This window comes from Oryctolagus cuniculus, chromosome 12 (genome assembly GCF_964237555.1).
Source record: "Oryctolagus cuniculus chromosome 12, mOryCun1.1, whole genome shotgun sequence".
Taxonomy (NCBI): domain Eukaryota; kingdom Metazoa; phylum Chordata; class Mammalia; order Lagomorpha; family Leporidae; genus Oryctolagus; species Oryctolagus cuniculus.
This window is the reverse complement of record NC_091443.1, coordinates 6,347,227-6,367,716: the sequence shown is the minus strand read 5'-3', so window position 1 is coordinate 6,367,716 and position 20,490 is coordinate 6,347,227. Positions and strand designations below refer to the sequence as shown.

Genomic DNA, 20,490 nt, shown 5'->3' with positions numbered 1-20,490 from the left:
CCCCTCCGCAGCTTGGCTCCGGCCCGCGCAAAACCCGGGCGCAGCCCCTGCGTGGATGCGCTCGGCCACGGGCCGGGGTCTGTAAATACCGGCTTCTCCCCTCCCCCTACAGCTCGCCAACACTTAGGATCTTGGGCAGAGGCCGACTTTTAGTCCTCTCCCTGGTTTCTTGGGGGGGGGGGAGCGGGGGGAGAGGAGACACGGAATCAACTCCACGGAAGCCAAGCTGGGGAGGGGCTGGGGGCAGGGTCCGAGGTGCCAGCGTTTCCCCTACGACCCGGGCTACTTTAATTACGTAGTCACCCAGGGCCGCGCTCCCTGGCCCGCCAGAGGAGTGCAGGGTTTTCTGCCTGCGGACGCAGCGGCCTTCAGCGGCCCCCGCCCCCCGCCTGCACCCCCCACACCTTTTTTTTTTTTTTGTCCTTTTGGTCACCACAATGTGTTTCCCATTACCCGGCCCTTGCCGTGCCTGGCAGCCGGCGCTCGCCGTGCAATGGGAGACGCCATGTTGGCTGCGCTCACAGCACCGAGTCCACCGCGAGCTCCGAGGCCGCTTCTCACGCTCAGCCCCGCGGCCAGCCCCCGCCCCCGCCGCCCGCGCCGCCCGCGCCGCCCGGAGCCGCGGCTCCGCGCGCCCGGCGCCCCGCACTCCCCGCAGGCGCAAGCCGGCTCCCGCTGCACGGCGGCGGGCGCTTCCCGCACGGGCGCCCCGGCCCCGGCCCGCGGCCCCCAGCCCCCGGCGCGGGCTGCGCTGCGAGGCGCGCGAGCGGGCGCCGGCCTGGGGCTGAGTCGAAGTGGCCCGGGCAGCGGCCGCCCCTCGCCCTGCTCCCACTATTGTTGCCTTCCGCGTCTCACCCGGCTCGCACACACCCCCGAGCGCCAAGGGGAGGAGGGGAGCGGGGCTGGGAAAAGAAATAAAGCGAGCTCAGATCAGATGGAGAGAGGAAAAAAAAAAAAAAAACCAGCAAGGAAAAAGAGACACTTAAAGGGAAAGAGTCGCCATGTTTAGCAGCTTTTTTTTTTTTTAAAGATCTCGTCAATTTCACACAGAACGCACTCACTGGGTCCCAGCCCTCGCCTTTTGTCCAATTCAGTCGCAGCAAAGATCTTTTGTTCTAACTCAGCGTGAAAAGAAAAACTTTCTTTAAATGCAATAAACTTAAACCGAACTCAAGACTCTAAACAGATCCTCCTCCAGTCACTCTAAACATATACAAGGGGTTTTGTTTTAACCGTTTCGAGAAGGCTGAGTCCTATTTTGCTCCTGCCTGCAGACCCCCAGGTCCTGGCTGAAACTTAGCGGCACACAGAGGAGCGAGCTCCAACGCCTGGAACACATGCTTCGAGCATAATAAAACAGGGACTGTCTTTTGCTTTGAACATCATAAATTATAATTTAATGCCAATAATAATTTACAACAAATGGCTGTTTACAATAAACGAACACAAAACAAACAAGGAAAAGGGCCTGTGTTTTACTCAGTGGAGCAACTTCACACTCATGGATAGCACTCGCAAGAGGAGAAAATAAACAACCGCCGACAAAACCTCGACCCACAGGTCAGCGGCGCTGCGCCGCGAGCACTCAGGCTAAGGCAGCTCTGGCTACGGAGCGGAGCTGAGGGTCCGCCGGAGCCCGGCCTGCTCGGGCGCCCAAGTCGGAGTTCTCGGTTCTCCGCGTCCTGACTCCCAGTGAGTACCAAAGTTCATAACACACTTTGTAAAATGATCCCCCTTTCTTCCACCTCCCCCTCCGAGAGCTAAACCACAACACGGTGAAGGGTTTGGAGGGGGCAGCCTGGAAAACCTATTTTGAAGAAGAGCAAAATTGCAAGCTCCCAGCACTGAGAACGAAGTAGCAGGGGGGAGGGGGTGGGGTGGGGGCACCAATGAAGACTGAAACAGAGAGTTACTACTTCCAAATCACCACAGCCTGCAAAGTTTCCTTCCTTCATTCCTCTCTCTCCCTCTCTCCCCTTCCTTCCTCCTCTGCTTTTTCTTAATTAGGCTTCTTAAGGACAAAGGATCCCAAGACCAGCACAGATTGTATCCACACAATCTGAAATGTCCAAATGTCGAAGTGTTTTTATGTACATAACTCCCATGGAAAAGATTCCCTAGACCTGTGCTCTGGCTCTTACAGAGTGGAGGTAGAGGGGGAGGGGAGAGGCAGGCCCAAGTTATCACAGATCCATGAAAAACAGACCCTTCAGCGCTCCATCACTGAACGTGAGATCCTCTCAACAACCACACTGGATGAGAACCACAGAGTATTTTTAAAAATCGCACCTTCTTAAGGAATACACCTCATTGCAAACAACTGTCCTCTACTTACAAGGCTGTGATTAACTTGCTTGACTGATCTTCTGCATGACTGTCAGAAATGTACAAAAGGGTATTTTTTCTGATCATAAAATAGATACTGATCTCAAGATTTCTAATACTTTTCACAATACCTTCCCTAAACAGGCACTTAAGTGTGACAAATATAAGGGCCCCCTTTTTTTTTCTCCTGGAAAATCCATTTTTAATTAAAAGGAGGATTAGGTGAATTGGGGTGGTTTACTATATCAGTATGCCACTTCCTAAACCATAGATAAACCATTAACTTCAGCTTCTCCCCCCCACACACACCCAAATTAAACAGGCAAATACACTAGTCCACCTTTGAACAAACTGTCTGACGGGAGTAAACAAATGGAGACCCCCGGCCCAGCTCAGAGAGAGCTTTAAAGGGGCTCTTAGCGAAGCAAAACAGTGACTGGGGACAGCCAAACAGGTTTCAGATATCAAATAATATTTTAATTTCTGAATACTTTCAATTTTCCTTGGAATATAACACACAAAGACTCGACCAAACAGTTCAGTTATTATAACTTTTACAGTATACAGAAATGTTGCACTTAAAAAAAAAACCTTCAGTTTTTTTTAAAACACAAACTGTAAACTCTAAGATACTGAATCAATCACGTTACCTATAAGTGCCAACAGTGTTATTTTGTCATGCTGATTTCAATGGTATTTTTTTAAAAAGGGAAAATATCAACAATTATAATACAAAGGGTTTGCAAATATACAAACAGATATAGGATTTTCATAACAATTCAAGAACTAAGCAGGGACCCAATTCAAATTACAAAAGTTCAGTTTTTATTCAAAACCTCAGCATGTGTCTTGGACACATTCCTTGGCTGCCAATAAATTCCACAGTTCATTCTCTTTCTTAAAATATTTTTAAAAAGCTAGGTTTGTCATCATGTCTTTGGGGGGAGGGGCTGGGGGCAGTTAAGTGTTGTTTGTGGTTCCTCCCGTTCTCTAATTAAGAGTGCTCAACTTCACCTAACATTTTTGGTCACCACTTGTAAGTGCGTTTCCATCATCTCTGAGTTGCCTTTCAAAAGTTTTATGTCTTCCTATGATATTTTCATGGACTCAGTTTTAATTCTTGCAGAACATATACTTTAATGATACACAGTTTTTAAGAAGCCAAGATTATATCAAAACTTATTATAGAACCACAGAATAAACTGGTTTGGAACCAGAAAAGTACAAAAAAAGAACAGCTAGAGGTACATAGACACAGGACAATTAATAATTTGGAAAAAAAAAAGACTTACTTTCTCCATTCTGCTAATTTTCTCTCAATCTCCTTAAATGCACTTTTAGCAATATTTTTCAAAAATTTACCAAAAAAAGAAAAAGACTAATTTCCTTTTTATACAAAAATGATAAGTAGCAAGTTGTTCTGACCGACACAGGAGTTTTTTTTTTAATGCATTCTGTAAAAGTTCATTTGACAGTCTTTTTTTTTTTGAAATTCACAGTCCATTAAATTCTTCCCCTCTCTTCTTTTAGCAAACTTGTAACATCCTTTTATATCCTTTCTTAACAGAAGGAAATTAAGCAAACAAACCAGTCTTTTGCCTTTTCTTTCTCTGTTTCACTCCCCCTTCTGATTTTGATTTATTTATTTATTGAATTGCCATGTAGGGCCAGTTAAAACTGCTGCCGGACAGTAACATATCCCGGATGAGGGTTTCGATGGGGGTTTTACCTACCAAACGGACGAAAAACAATTGCTCTATGACTGAGGAAGAGACGGTGCGGAGGGAAGGGAGCCGGAGCAAAAGCTTCCCGAACCGCGTTGGCTGGTTGGGGTACTGGCTCCTAACGTATTCTTCCAAAGCACATTGGGACTTTTCCTGCAAGCTTTCCACATGGGCTACATCAGAGAGACCACAGGCATCTGGAAGAAAGTTTAAAAAAAAAAAAAAAAGAAACAGAAGAAGAAGAAGAGGAAGAATTCAGTCATCAGATTAAGAGGTTTGAAATGGGTCACATGAGGTGTGTGCACAGTGCTCTGTCAAACTGCCCCAACCGGAGCAGGCGCAAGTGCCTGTGCACTGAGACCTGGTGCTGCTGGAGCTGGTGGTTTGGGGCAGTGAGAACGGGCACGGGATGGTCCGGCCGTCTTTGCTCCCGGTGCTACAGGTTTTCCCTGCCCTAGTCCTCAGGCTGCGTCACTCAGAGGCCCAAGCAAAAGTGCACTGGGTCTTTCTGGGCCAACTCAGTAAACAGACAAAACAGATAAAGCCCAACCCGCGGTGCTCCTCCCCTCCTCCTCCTCTGTAAATAATAGTTTGGCTCATAATTATACAGTGTGGTGGTGGTGGTGGCTGGGGGGCGGGGTGGGGGGCAACAACCTGGCCCAGCACCGAGCAATGGCGTCCACGACCCAGCCTCAGATTCTCCCCGAAGAGGGCGACTCATTTTTCTTCAGTCTTTGAAACTGATTTAAGTGGCCCTTTAAAACTGATCTTGTCAGTTTAGCCCATTGAAAAGCAGCCATGCAAACTGTGATCTCTCTGTTCATTTGAGCTGTTTCTTTCCCCCCCTTTTCTTCTCTCTCCCTTTTCTCCCACCCCCCTTTATTTTTTTTTTTAAACCCAGGTCTCTCCAAGAAGCACACCCCCCTCCCTGTTATCTTCAGGAAAACACTTTTCTTTTTCTGATACGTGAAAATACAGTAAGTGCCTTTGAAATGAGAGGCTTCTTGGTGAAGGCGGTTCAGGTTGTGACCTGACCTTTCGGGGGCTCCCCAGACAAGACTGGGGTTAACACATGCATATTGTGAGCCAGTAAGACAGATATTCCAAAACAGCCTCCACCAAAGCGCCGGAACACGCATGCAACCTCCTCGCGTGTGCGTGTGCGTGTGCATGTATGTGTGTGTGTGTGTGTGTGTGTGCTCCTACAGTTGCTGTGCTGCTGTGTGGCCACAGACTGCAGAGCTGTCTGTGGTCAGGCATCAAAAGGTCTCCTTGCTTACGACTCCTTCCCTCCGCGTCTGTACTGTGAGTCTCCCTCTGAATCAGATAACAGGGACCTTTATCTCTTTGTGAGGCGATTTGCATTCTCCACACAGGCCTCCACATTTTGCAAATAGTAATAAATTAAGCTGGTACGACAGTATCAGGCATTTCCTCCGTTGGAAGACCGAGGGTAAGGCTGAGAGCTAACAATGAGACTGAGCCGTTCACAACCCACTGCCCCTGGTCTGAGAACGCGGGCTGGGTGTCAGGTTGTGGGGCAGAGGACTACCCAGAGTGTTCATTTGCATCTGGCAGGCGTTCTAGATGTCACTGGCTTGCCAGAAAAATCACCCAGGTCCCAGCCCCTGCGTAGGGCTCTCGCCTGCCCAGACACTGCCCTCTAATTGATTACCTATGGACTTCTGAAATTAGCGTCTGGGTGGCTGTGGGGCAAGACTCCACGTGAAAAGTAGCCACCTCCAAAAGGACACAGGTGGGAGGCGAACCTGCAGGGGCTGGGTTCCCCAGACTTCCTCCAAACAATGAGGAAGACACTGTGGGCCTTTTTTGTTGGTCACAGAAACTACGCATCTCTCCTAGCTTCCTGATTACAAGTTGACACCAACTGAGGCAGGCCACCAGGCTCCAAGCCCTGCCAATGCCCAAATGTTTGTTACCCTTCATTGGGAACCCCTTTTCCCTCTCAGCCATGACAAAGGGATCAGCTGACAACTTGTCCAAGAGTGTGAGTGTGTGTGTGTGTGTGTGTGTCTGGAGGGGGGTGGGGAGGCTCCATTCCCACCCACCTGGTCTACCCTGAACTCTGCCTGGAGGCAGCCAGAGGCTCAGGCGTGGCCTGGAATGGAAAGCCAGACACCTTCAGAAAATCATTTGGCCTCAAGAGTTAATTAATATCAGATCTATTACTCACACAGGTTAAACTACATGCAAACTAATTAGATTTCATAATGCAGGCAATGATGGTTTTACATCTCCAGCAACACTCCATGCCCAGCCCGAGCTGGCATGTACTTAGAGCTGTTTGAAGACTGCCTCCAGTGTTTGCCTGGGCAGCAGAAGTAAGCAGCCAGGGTCTTCACCCCTTGCACTTGTTCTACAGGGTCATGGTGGCCCCTTGCCCCTTCCTGCCCCTCTGACAGCACTTCCTCCTCTCCAGGCAGTCTGCATTATTTTAGTAAGAATACGATTTTGGAGACTGCTGCCCTCGGGTTGGCTCTGCCTGGAGCTCCCACTCCTACTGAGATATCAGGCAAACTTTTCCCCTGCAGGGACGATGCCAGGGCTGCTGCTCCCAGGCCCAGGGGGCATCTCTTGCAGGCTCAACCAGGGTGCCAGAGAAAGCTTGAAGGGATGCCCCCGGGGTCTGGCAGGCCCACGGGTGGGGAGGGCCTTAGGCTCAGAGAGGGAGAGGAGAGTGTGTCCCAGCAGGGCCGGTGGACAAGGGGAACAGGCCAGAGACTGCCCTGTGGACCATTTGGGGAGGCTCTGCTGGACGCATCATTCCTGCAGCCCAGCCACCTTCTCTCTCCCGGGCCGGGCCTAATGGTGCCTGGGCAGCTGCACACAGTGCCCATTTGAGGCTGCATTCAACAGTTTGACCTATCAGGGGGAGGCTGGGATTGCCCTGGGGACTGCTAATTCTCTGGGCCCCAGCGGTGGGCCGATGGGCCGCAAGGCCCCCTGAGCATGCCAGACGGGCTCCTCCGTACCTGAGGTGAACAGGACTATGGCCTTGAGGCAGCTGTACTCGGCCGAGTCGACGTGCAGCGCCTTGAGCTTTTCCACTTGCTCTTGGAAGATCCGTATGTGGTCCATAAAGGCGACCACCCGGTCGGCGGACATGGGCGAAGCGTGCAGGCCAGCGGCTGCCAGGAGCGGGGCGACGTGGAGGGGCATGGAGCATTGTGCCGCATTCAACACGAACAGCTCGCTCCAGGTGAGGCGAAGCAGGGCCACCTGGTCCGTGATCTGCAGGTCGGGGAAGAAGGGGATGTTGCGGGCCCACTCGACGGCGCTGAAGAGCATCCGCGCGGCCAGTTCGCAAATGTTCTCGATGCCCATGATGTTGTTCGGTTGCATGCACTGGCTGCCGAAGCGAGACGTCGGGTAGGGCTCGGCGCGCAGCAGCAGGGAAATATATCCGGACAGGTACGAGTGGCAGTTGAGGGGGTCCCCGTTGGTCAGCGCGAACTGCCCGTGGGTCGGCTGGGTGGGCGGCATCCTTCCCCTCTGCACGGCTGCGGGAAGAAAAGAGACACTCCGCAGTTAATGACCAGACTCGGTCCCCACAGGTCCCCCGGCACGGTCGGCCCCTGGCCCGACCCCCACCTGCCCCCAGGCCCGGAGCAGCGCAAGAACCAGACAGGCCTGCCTCCCACAGAGCTGGGCGCCGCCGGGCGCCGGCAGCTCTCGGCTCGCTTCGCCACCCAGGCCGGCTCCGGCCGCCAGAGCTGCACATTTGCCTCCTAGGCCCGCTCGGGGCTGCTCCGTCAAGGACCCAGAATTGGCCACCTTGCCTGGGGGTGGGGGGGTCCCAGCGCAGTGGGCGGGAGGAGGCATTCTGGGGGGCATCTTTCTTCCTTACTGCTAAACAGCTGATATTTCTTATTGATTGGAGGAGAGGGAGCGGGAGGGGCGAGTCTGGGGGGTGGGGGGGAGGGCGAGACGCGTTTGCAGAAGACACAAGGGCTGGCAGGGGCCGGCCTGTGGCCACCTCGAAGCGGCGCTCCACCAGGCCTGCAGTCCCAGCCCTAGCCCGCCGGGGAGCCCCCGTTGAGAGGCGTGCGGAGGGCCCAGGTCTGGCGTCCTCCTAGCCAGTGAGCTCAGAGGAGGCGGTCGAAGGGAGAGGGCGGAGAGAGAAAGAGAGAGGCCGGCCGGCCGCGGCGAGAGGAAGCCGGGAAGAGGCAGGGAGCGGGCGGCGGGCGCCCACGCAGCCCGGGCAGGGCCGAGAGGGGTCCAAAAGAGCCGGCTAGGCTCGGTTGCTAACTGAACGCGGACCGGGGCAGTCGCTCTCGCAGAAACACAAAGGAAGCCCGGCGCCGGCTCGGCCCGGCCCGGAGCCCGCGCCCCGCGCCCCGCGCCCCGCGCCGAGCGCGCCATTGGCAGAGCCCTGCTCCGGCGCTCGGCGGGCTGCACATCACAAAGACCCAACTCGCGCGGAGCGAAAGCGGCCGCCCGAGGCCCCTCGCCCACCCTCTCCTATCGCTCGCTCCCCGTTTCAAAAGTGAAAGAAGAAAAAAAAAAAAAGAAAGAAAAGAAAACAGAGGTTTTTTTTTTTTTTAGCAGAATGTTAATCTACGGAGGGTCACATGAGCGCTGCCGGGGCGGCAGCGTTAATACGGCGAAGTGCATAAAATTGCCATTTGTAATTTGAACCTCCTGTGCAAAAGTACAATCTCAGGTTGTTGGTTTTTTTTTTTTTTTTTTTTGAGAGGGTGGGGGCTGGGGAGGAGGGACATATGTTGAACATGCAGGAAAAACAAGGGGAGAGAGAGAGCTGGAGAGAGAGAGGCAGAGAAGTAAAGCAGGCTTGAAAACAACAACCACTACAACGGCACAAACACCACCCGTCCCTCGCGGAGAGGCCAACTCGAGTGAACTCGCAATCGGAGCGAAGGAAGCGAGAACAGCCCGGGAGGGAGGGAGAGGGGGAGAGAGAGAGAGAGAGTAGAGGAGCTCGGCTGGCCCAAGCATGCGGCTGTGGGGTCCGCGTTCCGGCGCGGACCTCGCGGCTCCAGGGCGCCGGCTCCGCGTCCTCACCCGAGCGCAGGGCCCAGCCAAACGCACCCAGGGCCCGGGATCCCGGGGAGGGGGAGAAAGGAGAGGCCGATACCTTCCCGTCTCATGCCCACTTTGAGGCACTTTTTGAGGCGGCAGTACTGGCACTGGTTGCGGTGGTGCTGGTCGATGGGACAGTTCCGGTTGGCGCGGCACGTGTAGCTCAGGTTCCTCCGCACGCTGCGCTTGAAGAAGCTCTTGCAGCCCTCGCACGTGAACTGGCCGTAGTGCTTGCCGCTCGACTTGTCCCCGCACACCACGCACTCGATGTGCTGCTGCTGCTGCTGCTTGTCGCCGCCCGGGCCGCCGGGGCCGCCCTGGCCGCCGGCCGCCGTCTGGGCCGGCGTGCTGGCCGGGCCCCCCTGGCCGGGAGTCTGCGGCGTGTGCGGGGCGCCGGGCGGCGGGCCGGGCACGGGCGGCGCCTGCGAGGCCTGGCTGCCCTGGGAGCCGGGCACCTCGTCCTGGGGGTCGCGCCACGTGCTGACTACCATTGCCATATCTATGGGGGCTGCGTCCGGACTTCCTGCTCCCCTGGCTGCGGGCGGCGGCGGCGGGGCGGCGGCGGCGGCGGCGGCTCCCGGGTCTCGGGCTCCTGCGCGCCGCCTTTTGTGTGTGCGAGGGTGCGAGAGGGCGCGGGAGGGCGCCCCGGGTGGCTCAGGGCTAGTTGGTGGAGGTTGGTGAGTTTTTCCTTTTTTGTTTTTGCTTTTGCAAAGTTGTGTCGATGGCTTGTCTGGCCCGGTGTGTTTGTTTTGTTTGTTTCCCTCGGCTCAGCTTTGTTGGTTTCGGGGGGCTTTCCGCCGGGAGGGGAGGGGAAGGGGACAGGGGAGAGCGAGCGGGAGCAGAGCGTGGAGAGAGGGAGGGGAGGGAGAGCTGCGAGTCGATTGTCTGGCTTCAAGACAGAAGTAGGAGGCAAAAAAAAAAAAAAAATCTCTCCAAAGATCTCGCTCGCTCTCACTCTCTCCCTCCCTCTCTCGTTCACTCTCTCGCTCTCAGAGCTGGTGTGCAGCCCAGGAGGAGTTGGAGGAGGAGGAGAAGGAAGAGGAGGAGGAGGAGGAGGACGAGGACGAGGAGGAGGAGGAGGAGGAGGAGGTGGAGGAAGAGGAGAGGCGACTGTCCGGGGGCCAAGTCCAGGGCAGCCCACAGTCAGCCATTCAGGAAAGCCATCGAAATCAGGAGGACTGGGAGAGCAGAGGCGCCGGGCGCGGGCGCGCCCAGGGAGCCCGGCAGGCCGGGGCGGAGGCCGGCGGCCCGCGGAGTGGCCGGAGCGCTGCCCGGGTCCGGGGGAATCAGCATGAAAGTGGTCCGCGTCGAGCGCTGCGCGGCGTCGTCCTGGCGCTGGGCCGCCGCCGCCGCCGCCGCCGCCTGCCCCGGGCGCCCGGCGCGCGCCTCGCTCGCTGCGGCCGCCGCCGCCCGCTGTCGCCGGGTGGAGGCCGCCGCCGCCGCCGCCGCTCCCCGCGGGCCGCCGCCGCCGGAGCCGCCGCCGGGTCGGGCCCGGAGCCGCCGGAGCCGCCGCCGCCGCGTCTAGCGCCGCCGCCGCCGCTGAAGTCGCTGCTGCTGCCGCCGCTGCTGCTGCCGCCGCCGGAGCCGCTGCTGCTGCCGCTGCCGCCGCCGCCGCACGCACATAGGGAAAGAGTCAAGGCGCCGGCGGCGGGGGAGAAATGATAGAGGAGAGAAAGGAGGGCAGATCACCACCTAGAAGCGCATCCTCGGTGCGCGCAGGGGAGAGAGAGACGGAGAGGGAGAGAGGGGCAGAAGAGGCAGCGCGGCGCCCGGAGCAGGCGAGGAGGAGGAGGAGGAGGCGAACACACACGCGCGCACGCACACACACACCGCGGAGAGAAAAGAACAGAGCATCAAAGTGATCAAATATGCTAAAAAGGGGGGCGCGGGAGGGAATGCGATTTATAGGCGCCGGGGCTGGCAGAAGTGGCTTCTCCGCGATCGGCTCACCGAGCTCTCTATATAGTGAACTTTGACACGACTGCTGCAACTTAGCGCACGTTGCCATGGCGACGGCGCGCCTTATAAGGCAGCCGCCGGGGTTGGCCTGGCCAGGCGCGCGCGCGCCGCCCCCTCGCCGTCATTGGCCGGAGCGCGCGGCGGCCCCGCCATGGCGGCCCGCGGGCGCAGCCCGGTCCTAGCGCGAGCGGCGTGGCGGGGCCGCGACGCGGGGCGCGCGGGGGGCGGGGACGCGGGGGCCGTGCCGTGGCGGGGCCGCCGAGGCTGGGCGAGGCGGGGGGGGGGAGGACGCGGAGATGGGCGCACGGCCGCTCGCCCGCCCGCCGGCCCCGGGGAGCGCGGCCCCCGGCTCTCCGCGCGGCCCGCACCCGAGGTTTCCGCCCCGGCGGGGAGCCGAGCGCGGCGCGCACACACAACGCCTCTTAAAGGCTCCGCGAGCGAGCGGCTCGCGAGGGAATCGGGGACTGCGCCTCGCACAACTTGGCGATGCCGCGCGGCGCGCCGCCCGGGGACTCGCGGCGCATCCCGGTGGCCTGTGGCGCCCGGGCCGGAGAAAAGTTCTCCGCCGAGGGGCAGCGGGCGGGGGCGGGACGCTGAGGCGAACGGAGCCCGCGGGCGTTCCCCACACGGAAGGTTTGGCCAAATCCGGGCGGTGGCACAGCCTTCGCTGGGTCGGCTCAGTTCTCTGGCTCGGTTAGGTGGCTCTTTTCCCACCCCCCACCCCCGCCCCAACTCTTTTTTTTTTTTTAAGGGGGTGGGGGTGGGGAAGCCCTGGTGTGCCCGTCTGCTCTCGGCAGGGCTAACGTTTCTGGGGTAGGTGGCCTGACATCTAATTGCTCCAAGTAAGCATCTCGGATGCTGAGAAGCAGAAGTGGGCTTCCTCTCCTGGTCAAGGCGCAAGTGCAGTCGGTTTCCGCCAACTTTATCCTCTCTCGCTGGTCTTTGCAAACTCCGAAGCCAGCGCTCTGCCGCCCGGTCGTGGGGCCAAGGGAGAGGCCGCTCGGCTGGCTGACGGACAGGCGGGGGTGGCCGCAGCCTCGCCGCGCACACGCATCGGATGCACATTTGTCAATGTACGCAGACAAAGAATTCGGCGACTGTGTTCCTCCGTCGCAGAACAGTTGAGGACGGACCTCATTGTTCCTCAGCTGCCTTTTAAGCATTCATACAGTCATTAAAACACACCCAGAGATTCTGCCCCAAACTGGAAGTGAGACCAGCCCAAGGCTCACAGCAACCGCGCACAAGCCACGACTTCTCCCTCAGGAGAGCCCCTGCGACAACTTCAAAGCCTGCTCCCCCATGTGCGAAAACTATCGACCGACCGCGGCCCGTGTCTTTCAGCTCCAGGGTGTTTGGTCTTAAACATCAGATATATACAATTGCGCCTCTGGAATACACTGTATATTCGCACGCCTTTTCCTGGGCTACGGTTCTCTCACACTGATACCAGAAAATCATGATTCCACCAGACACACCCTGCACCGAGAAAAACTGTAAACCGCCAGTCAACCAGGTTGATGAACAATTAAAATATTTTACACAAAAGACGCTGAGCCCTAGGAAAAAAATGAACACTTATAAGGAGTAAATTGACGACTGCAGAAACACATCCCTGGTAGCGCGAAAAATTGGTGAGATAAGGTATTTTAAAAAGGAAACGCCACATTTAATTGACATGTGTAGATTGTAGTTTGTGTTCAATTCCCTTTGCCCACACATAGGCAGAACAGGAGGTACGAACTAGACGTAAGCAGACAGGGGCTGGTTTTTTAGGGAAGGAGAAATTCCACTTAAACTTTACTCCTGAAACTCCTTAGCCCTTGCTCTTTCCCCACTGAAGTCACACTTTTCGCTACAGCTGCAGGTGCTGGGATTATTTGAAAGTATTTAAAAAAAAAAACACCCTAGAGTGGACCCTCAACTAAGATAAACCTGGTGTTTAATAAGATTACCACAGAGTGAAGCCAGACTGAGAACTTCAGGTTGATGAGAGACACAATATAGCTTTCTCCTGAAGAGGACCAGAAGGATGGAAAAGAAATCATTTCAAAGGAGACGGTTTTGGGTTTTTTCCTCTTCCTTTCCAACCTCTATGATTCGAGCAGTTGCCCAATGCCACAAATGTCAGTTAATTAGGGGCAAACTCAGCCTAGATGTAGTGGGACTGGAATCGAGACGGGAAATCTAATGGGTATACTCATCTCAATTTAATAGATGAGAATAATTGATTATAGGGAAATTTTAATCTTGACTCTTGAGTGCGGAGCGGTCCACGGCAACATCATCTTTTATTAAAAAAAAAAAAGAAAGAAAAAAGAAAGAGAAAAGGGAGATCAGCTTCCATGGGTCATGTAGAGATTTTTGGAATCTGAAGTACGCTCTGATGGCCTTAGATTGAAAATAAAGAATTTCCCAAGCCATCTCTCCTGTGAAATTGGAGCCTGCCAGGCACACGACCACAGGGCTGCCATAAAGTCAGAGGTGTTTCTGTATTTTTGAGACTCATTCAGTCATGGAAGTGCTGTCAAAAAGGTTTTAAAAATCACCATATGAATTGTAGTTAATTTTACTGCATAGAAGACATAGGTATGGCAGACTGCAAAGGAAAAAGAAACACAAATATTTTAAATGTCTTCTTCAGAGATGCTGGCTTGCCTTGATGCCAAGATTAAAAACCTCAAAGACTAACCAATAAATATCAATATATTGTTCTTTTTAAAGGAAACCCAGGCCAGTCTCTTATTGCAGATGTAAATTTATTTTAATGAGAGGAATGACAAGCTTTAATTTGGCTGGAGAAAGCTGGAATAGCATTTCTTTTAATCTGGGGAGACAAACAAACACACACCCAGGAATATGATTTTTTTTTGCGGAAAGTGGCTGGATGGGCTGTAATTCTTTACAGATTAAATCACACTATGAATACAGGCCCCAGCAAATGCCGAGTTTAACTCTGAACTCAGTGGAAACCAGTTCTGTCCACCAGGATTCATTGAATTCCTCCTTTCCCCCAATCTCGTCCGTGTGTGTTTTTCTCTTCCACCACACTGGAGCTCCATGAATAGGGAAAGGGGCTTCCATTGTGTCCCTCTGAACTTCCAAGTCAATGCAATTTTTAACCACTGGCTTGTGGTACTTTGAAAATCACCAGGGGCTGTCAGAGTTGGGTCCTCTGAAAAATTTACAGTGCTAAATCAGAGCATATGCTGGGAGGGAAAGAATTGCTGAAGATTGGAGCAAGTACAGTATCTGTCTGCCCCCTAGTGTAAGAGCCCTCGCTGCCTAAAATTCAACTTTAAAAGAAAAGGAGCTCTTAAAGGGAAACGACTTTGGGCTCACGTAGGCATAGCAGAATGAAACTTCTGTACATTTTAATCTGAATAATTCTTCAGGATTTAAAATTAATTGGCTCTGGCGTGGTTGGACTGCACCGGGATCTCGCCACCTCTGCGTTCCCCGAGTCACTGGTGAAGAGGTGATTTTTTTTTTTTTGAACTGGGTTTATGTGAGTCCCCCTCACCCCCTCCTCTCTTTTTCTTTCTCTCTGTCTCTGTCGTCTCTCTCCCTGGCTTTTTAAAAATGAGGAACCGTTCCCCGAACGTTCTGGACAGAGCACAGAATTACTGCTTAAGTCAGCCCGGCGCGGTTGCAAATAGACAGCCAAAAGGTAAACGTTTGCCAGAAACCCGCACGCCAGCTCCGCCACCCCGCCGATGGTGAGTACCCCGTCTCGTCGCGGTTCTCCCGGCTTAGCCGGGCGCTCGCCTCCCCGACCGGCGGCCGAGGGCGCCGGCCGCCGCTTTTCTCGAGCCCTGCCTGCCTGCCTGCCTGTCAGTTGCACAAGGTTGCAAAACGAAGCGCAGAGACAAATCCAACAGTAAATTCGTATACTTAGCGCGAGCCTGGCAGCTCCTTTGCTAGAAAACCCAGTCGCCTGCTCCTTGGAAAGCCACGCTTATCCGACTGGTTTTCGGCTTTCTCTATGGAAGGAAATGAGTTTCAGGAGACAGGACGAGGAGATGGGAGGCACCGCAGTCTTTATGCTTCGGCTTAATCATATTTTGGCAGCTTTGCAATTGTATTTTCCCCCCTCTTCCCCCTGCACCACCTCTCCTACCACACACATGTAATAAAACATGGCAATGCATTGAATTGACTCTGTCCCCCCTTCCCCAAAACCCCTTAAACCACAGTCCTAGGCATTCCATACACGTTAGCAAACCGAATTTCTGAAAAGCCCCCAAGTCATCCCCAACCCCACACAGCACAAGGAGGAAAGTGAGAAAGGAGAGAGAGAGAGAGGAGAGAAAAATACTGTAAGTAAACATACCAAAACCATATTTGCCTTGCTCAAGGTCCCAAACCGCTTGCATCTTCCTTCTAAACTGGAATAACTCTCCTTTAGTTTGGCGAGGGAAATAAACGCTTTGTTGGCCCCCTGAAAAGATGTGTCTTGGATAATTAAAGAGAATCGCCTCCTCGGTGTTTATCTAAGCGATTGTGCAAACTGATAAAAAGTAGGCACTAGCCTGCAGGGAAAACGAGGAAAGGTGACGGGAGAGATCTTCCACCTCAAGGAAGTGCTTCCCCATGTATTAGGCGCTAGCTCTCAGCCCTGGAAAACCCTGCACACTAACTTTAGAGAGACAAGGTTTCAAGGAGTCTGTACATAGCTGCTGAGGAATGCAAGCCTCGCCTTTAAGAAAAAAAACCCCAAACCGTAGGTAGGAGATGTCTGGAGTGATCCTTGTCTCTCATCTCATTCCTTAGAAGGAAGAGTGCGTTGTTACACCTTGTTTGGGGCTGGAAAGACGAGACTTTAAAAACACCCGTCCAATTGAAAAAAATCTCCCAACTTAATGAGTTTAGTCGGAGGCTGGAGCAAACGGCTCAGCCTCAGCAGAAAACCGCCAACAACTATGGGCGATACTGCAAAGCAAGACGACCGAGGTGCAGCCAGATCCCACTGTTTGGGGTCCAGAGGGATGGAGGCTAATCCTAAAGCAAGTTGGAAAAAAAACAGAGGTGGGAGAAGAGAGGAAAAAGCAGCAGCCTTGCAGGCTGGCACGCAGGCTTCCCTTGTCCTGGATCAAAGATAGAACTTGAAATAGGAGGGCAACGTTTTTTCCCTAAGAATCCCTTGGATTCCTCATTTCCTACTTTTAACTCAAATTCCCCCCAGTGAGTCCCCCCTCCCCCCTGGATTTGTGTCTCTCCCCCTTTCCAGTCCCCATTCTAGAACTTTCCTGAAGAGGAACTCTATGTTTTTTTGGGGGGAGGGGTTCCCCATTTCATGCCTCCATAGAATCAATGCCCAGTTCACCCCCTCTTTTAATCTTCTCCCCGAAATGAATAAAGGGAACAGGAATACTGTTAACCAGCAAAAACTGAGGATAAACTAAGACTGCCTCCTCACACTTTTAAAACGGTTTTAAGTAATGGATTTTTTGGGGGGGTTGTTTTAAGAGGAGAATAATGGGGAAACACAGATCTTTTATTTTGGGAGACTGTTATAGTAAGATGTATGTCAGACTTGACAAATGGAACTAACGCTCTTGGGCTGCTTCTTGTCCTTGTCTTAAACAGGAATTAAGTTAAACACAGTGCTGAATGTTAATTACATGTTTACTGGCTAATGAAAATTACAAATGGTTTTGCCACCTCAAACAATGATGAAAACTCTGAAGACACTGTAATTATATACTTTGAGGGAAATAACTCAGAATATTGATCATAAGAAGTGTAAATCTTTTTTTAACTATTCATTAATACCATAAATACGGGCTGCAGAAGTTCTTCCTTGCGGTTTGTCTCATCAGTTGCAGGAGCGGGTGGAAGGTGAGGCTCCTGAGGGGTGAACTCATTCTCTGAGTAGAAGGAGGCCACTTGTGTAACTGGGGGGTGCCCCTCCCTTGCGCCCCGCCCCTTCAACCCCAGCTGAAGGTCGAGCGCTGGTTGAACCAGGAGGCCAGCTCAGGGCAGGTGAAGGTGATCGCAGCGGGCCTGCCCCTCCTCCCCCCTCCCCAGCTCTCCTCTCCTCTCCTCTCCCTCCTCCCTTTCTCGGCAGGGCTGATGGAGGACTGCCTTCCTCACCTGGCCTCCTTCCCCCTAACCTGGCACTCTGGGTTCCTGGTAGGGACCATCCAGACCGGGCAGCTGACCTCAGTACAGCCGTGCCACCCTGACAACTTGAGTTCCCTCCTGCTGTCAGAGGTGGCTAGAGCAGGTCATTGGTGGGGTGGGAGTTAGGGATGGAGGTGGCTCTTGGGTACGGTGGCTCTGGTCCATGAACCAGAACTGGATTCCCTGGCCTGAGGAGCAGAGAAATTTTTTGTTTTTGTTGTTGTTGCCATTTTCTTTTAACTTTGGCCAGGGTTGGCAGCCGCTTAGATCTGGAGGGGTCAAAGGTGAGGGCTGCACTAACCCTAAAAGACTGACCTGCCCTGGCCAGAAAGCCAAGTGGCCAGTGGAGCTGGGAGTTTGTCAGCCACTGCCTGCCTTTTTTGAGGGGGCGCTGGTGAAACCCACACATGCCTAGGAGCCGTGGGGGCACAGCACCGAGTGTGGGGTTTAAGTGGAATATTGCCGGTTTTTAAAAAAGTGCCCTGGGCTTGTGGGACTGGAGTCCTCTTTCCCCCTGAGAATTCCCAAGGCGCTGGGCTTTGTCTTAGAAGGAGTGGAGTTTCTGAATGGTGTGAAAGGGACAGAGAGGGTCGCTTCAAATCGATTTTACTTGTCCTTTCTGTCTTTTCGGATCAACGCCCTTCAATGGGCACAGAGGTGCTCTTTCAACCAAAAACTTGTGCTACATTTTCTGCCTGTATTGGTGCTAAATACAATAAGCGTTGGGCAGATTTTTTTTTCCCTTTGCCCTCCAAAGCAAGAAAGCACCCTAATTAAATTGTTTTATATGGACAGTCAAGACGGACCAATTAAGTATGCATTAGTATAAAGATAGAGTCTGCAGATAAGGCAGTTGAGAGGGTCCTGGCCAGGACAAAGGAGAAGGCGCCAGCGTCCGGGAGGGGGGGCGTTGACCCAGCGAGGTCGCACACTGCAGAGGCCCGGGCCCCAGGTGAAAGGGGCACAGGCCGGCCAACAGGTGGGTGGCGGTGTTGCAGACCTTCAGGACGGTGCCCGTGGCCCAAGGGCGGTGGAGCCCCAGGGGCTGGTGTCCCTCACTCTCCTCCCCTGGAAACAGAGCAGTCTCAGGTGGCTTCGACCGTCGGACGTCGGAAGTGCCGGGCCCCATTCGGGGTCGGGCCCGCTTCCTGGAGTCTCAGGTCCCCGGTGCTGCCCTGCCGCAACGAAGCGGGGTGAGCCCGGGCGGAGGCCGGCAGGGCCAGGGGGCGCAGACACTGGCCGCGGCCCCCCAGCCTTGGGGGCAGAAGTCCTTCTCATAACATCTCCAGGCTCGGCGCTTTCCCAAAGCGAAGGAAAGGGACGCCTCTGTGCCAGGAAAGTGAAAGTTCGCCCTGGACGCCATCCCGGCCAGAGGGGCGTCGACCCGCCGACGCGGGACAGGGCAAAGGCAGAGAGGGTCCGAGAAAGGGTGGCGAGCGGCGGAGCTCCTGGTCCAGCGAAGGGCAGCCCTGGCCTTCTCCACCCCCTCCTCCCCACCCTCCGAGGTTGTGGGCGGGTGGAGAGCAGCTCGCCCCGAAGGAGGTGACCCCCGGGGCAGGGGCTGGGGCCTCCCCGCCGCCCCCGCTCGGGCCGTGATAGGTGGTCCCCGGGCCGCAGGGCCGCACGGGGCGCCGTCGGAAGGGGCGGCGTGGGGGGAGCCCAGGGAAGTAGCTGAACGTCAAAAGTAAAAAGGTGGAAAAGCTGATTTTCCAGGCGCGCTGGAGCCCCCTCCCTCGCCGGTTGCCGAGGCCGTAAATCAGCGGCCGGCGGCGGCAGGGGCGGGCGAAGCCCCTCGGCGGGCCCGGCGCGGCCCCGCCCGGCCCGTGCGCACCTCCCGGTGGGCCCCGGATCGATCCGCAGCCTAGCCGAGGATGTCACCGCACTAAATATTTACTGATCACACACAAATAGCCGGGGCTCCAACGATTTTCCTCTGTGAGAAGAGCGCGGAGAGAAGGGTAAATCATTTTATTAGTGTGGATAAAGCCCAGAGCACACTCCGGCCTGGAGTGTTTTAAGATGTGTCTTCAACGGGATGAAAAGAGTTAGGGAAATCGATACGGAGTGATTAGAAGCCCCCGGGGTGACCGAGGGGGACTGGGCTTTCAGGGATTTGGCGAGGCTGCAGGGGGAGGGGGGAGCAGGCCTCGCGCGGGGCGGCCCGACCAGCTCCCAGAGAGCTCCCGGCGCAGGCCGGCTTCCCCCTCTCCTCGACGGGAGACGCGAGGGCGCAGCCGGCGGCAGGGAGGCCGCCCCGCCCGGCTCCGCCGCGCCGGCGCCCAGTGAGGGCCGAGCCGGCCGCCGCGCGGTGCAGGGCGCGGGAGCTGCGCGGGCTCCGCGCGGCGAGCCGCAGTGGCCAGGTGCCCCCGGGAGGCGGTCGCAGGTGCGGCGCGCCCTCGAGGGAGCGTGCGTCTCGCGCGGTCTGTCCGGGCTGCGCCCAGGAGGACAGGTGTGGCCCACACGAGTTGCATCCCTCTCCCTAGCATTTCGGGGGGGCTCCCGCCAGCCGTGTCCCTCCGCACCCACAGCTTTCTCCCCTTTAAGTCCCTGCTCCTCGTCTTCCATATTTCCGAAGAGGACCTGGTGAGCCAGCCCAGCTCGCCGCCTTTCCTTCCCAGCCACCCGGCGTCGAAGGAGGCCACCGGGTACCGCGGGGCGACTGGAGCGGTTCGGGGCAGGTGCGGCGAAGTCTGCGGCCGAGGAAGAAGGCCGGGGGCAGGGAACCTCCTCGGAGAAGTGCCCCCCCGTGCGGTCCCCGTGCTCTGCAGGGTGGGAAATCAGCTTTGGGGGCATCAGGCCACAGCCCTGATGGAGGTGGAAACCTGTCGGGGAGAGAGGGGTGCAGGCTGGTGCAGGGACCTTAAGTGGCGGAGGTGTCCAGGCTGGCCGGACTCAAGCGGGTTGGGGACACTGGCGAGGGCACCCCAGCGGCGAGGTCGTGGCTTTGCGCTTCTGGGGCTCGAGGCTGGCTCGCCACGGGGTTCAAGACAGCTGCAGAAAACCAAGTAGAGGAGGGGCGGAGGGTGAGGAGAGAGGAGAACCTTCTTCGTTTCTTCTTCCTTTGCCCACTCCTGACCTTCTCCTAAAAATCTTCTCCCTAGGAAACTGATAGCGCCCTACATGTATGTACGTGTGTGCGTATGCATGTGGTGTGTGCGCGGCAGGGTCGGCCCCTCCCCCTGTCCACTGCTTCATGTTCTGGGCAGCCTGAGGGATTCAGTTCAGGATGCCCTGCCTGGCGCTTCGTTCGGTGCAACAGGAAATATAACCGCAGATCCAATTAACCGTTTTTCCA

The 20,490-nt window shown here is 55.5% G+C and overlaps 1 protein-coding gene and 1 long non-coding RNA gene across 10 annotated transcripts in view; one reads left to right on the top strand and one right to left on the bottom strand.

The window, feature by feature from the left end:
• Positions 1-2,780: 2,780 nt before the first annotated feature.
• NR2F2 (nuclear receptor subfamily 2 group F member 2) lies at positions 2,781-16,157 on the bottom strand. 4 transcript variants are annotated; one of them, XM_070053313.1, is made up of 3 exons: positions 15,403-16,157; positions 7,043-7,570; positions 2,781-4,246 (listed from the first exon to the last, which is right to left on the bottom strand). In XM_070053313.1, the coding sequence occupies exons 1-3, from the start codon at positions 15,443-15,445 to the stop codon at positions 3,972-3,974; spliced, it is 846 nt and encodes a 281-aa protein (XP_069909414.1). In that variant the 5' UTR covers positions 15,446-16,157; the 3' UTR covers positions 2,781-3,971. The 4 variants fall into 4 exon arrangements, with proteins under 4 accessions (XP_069909414.1, XP_051678943.2, XP_069909415.1 ...); XM_051822983.2 differs by lacking the exon at positions 15,403-16,157 and adding an exon at positions 9,166-10,028; XM_070053314.1 differs by lacking the exon at positions 15,403-16,157 and adding an exon at positions 7,850-7,925.
• The window catches only part of LOC103352191 (uncharacterized), a 141,547-nt gene continuing 135,337 nt past the window's right edge, over positions 14,281-20,490 (top strand). For 5 of the 6 annotated variants that reach the window (XR_011380427.1, XR_011380423.1, XR_011380425.1 and 2 more), the window contains exon 1: positions 14,350-14,788. This is a non-coding gene — a long non-coding RNA (uncharacterized lncRNA). Of the gene's footprint in view, positions 14,789-20,490 lie in introns of all 6 variants that reach the window. The other variant, XR_011380426.1, reaches the window with a different exon arrangement.

Bases quoted from the DNA above. Each gene is read 5' to 3' on its own strand.
- NR2F2 (XM_051822983.2), bottom strand. From the start codon at position 9,607: ATGGCAATGGTAGTCAGCACGTGGCGCGACCCCCAGGACGAGGTGCCC. The intron at 7,571-9,165 runs GTATCGGCCTCT...TTCTTCCCGCAG, and splicing joins AGTGGGCATGAGACGGGAAG to CCGTGCAGAGGGGAAGGATG. The intron at 4,247-7,042 runs GTACGGAGGAGC...ACTTTCTTCCAG, and splicing joins CATAGTCCTGTTCACCTCAG to ATGCCTGTGGTCTCTCTGAT.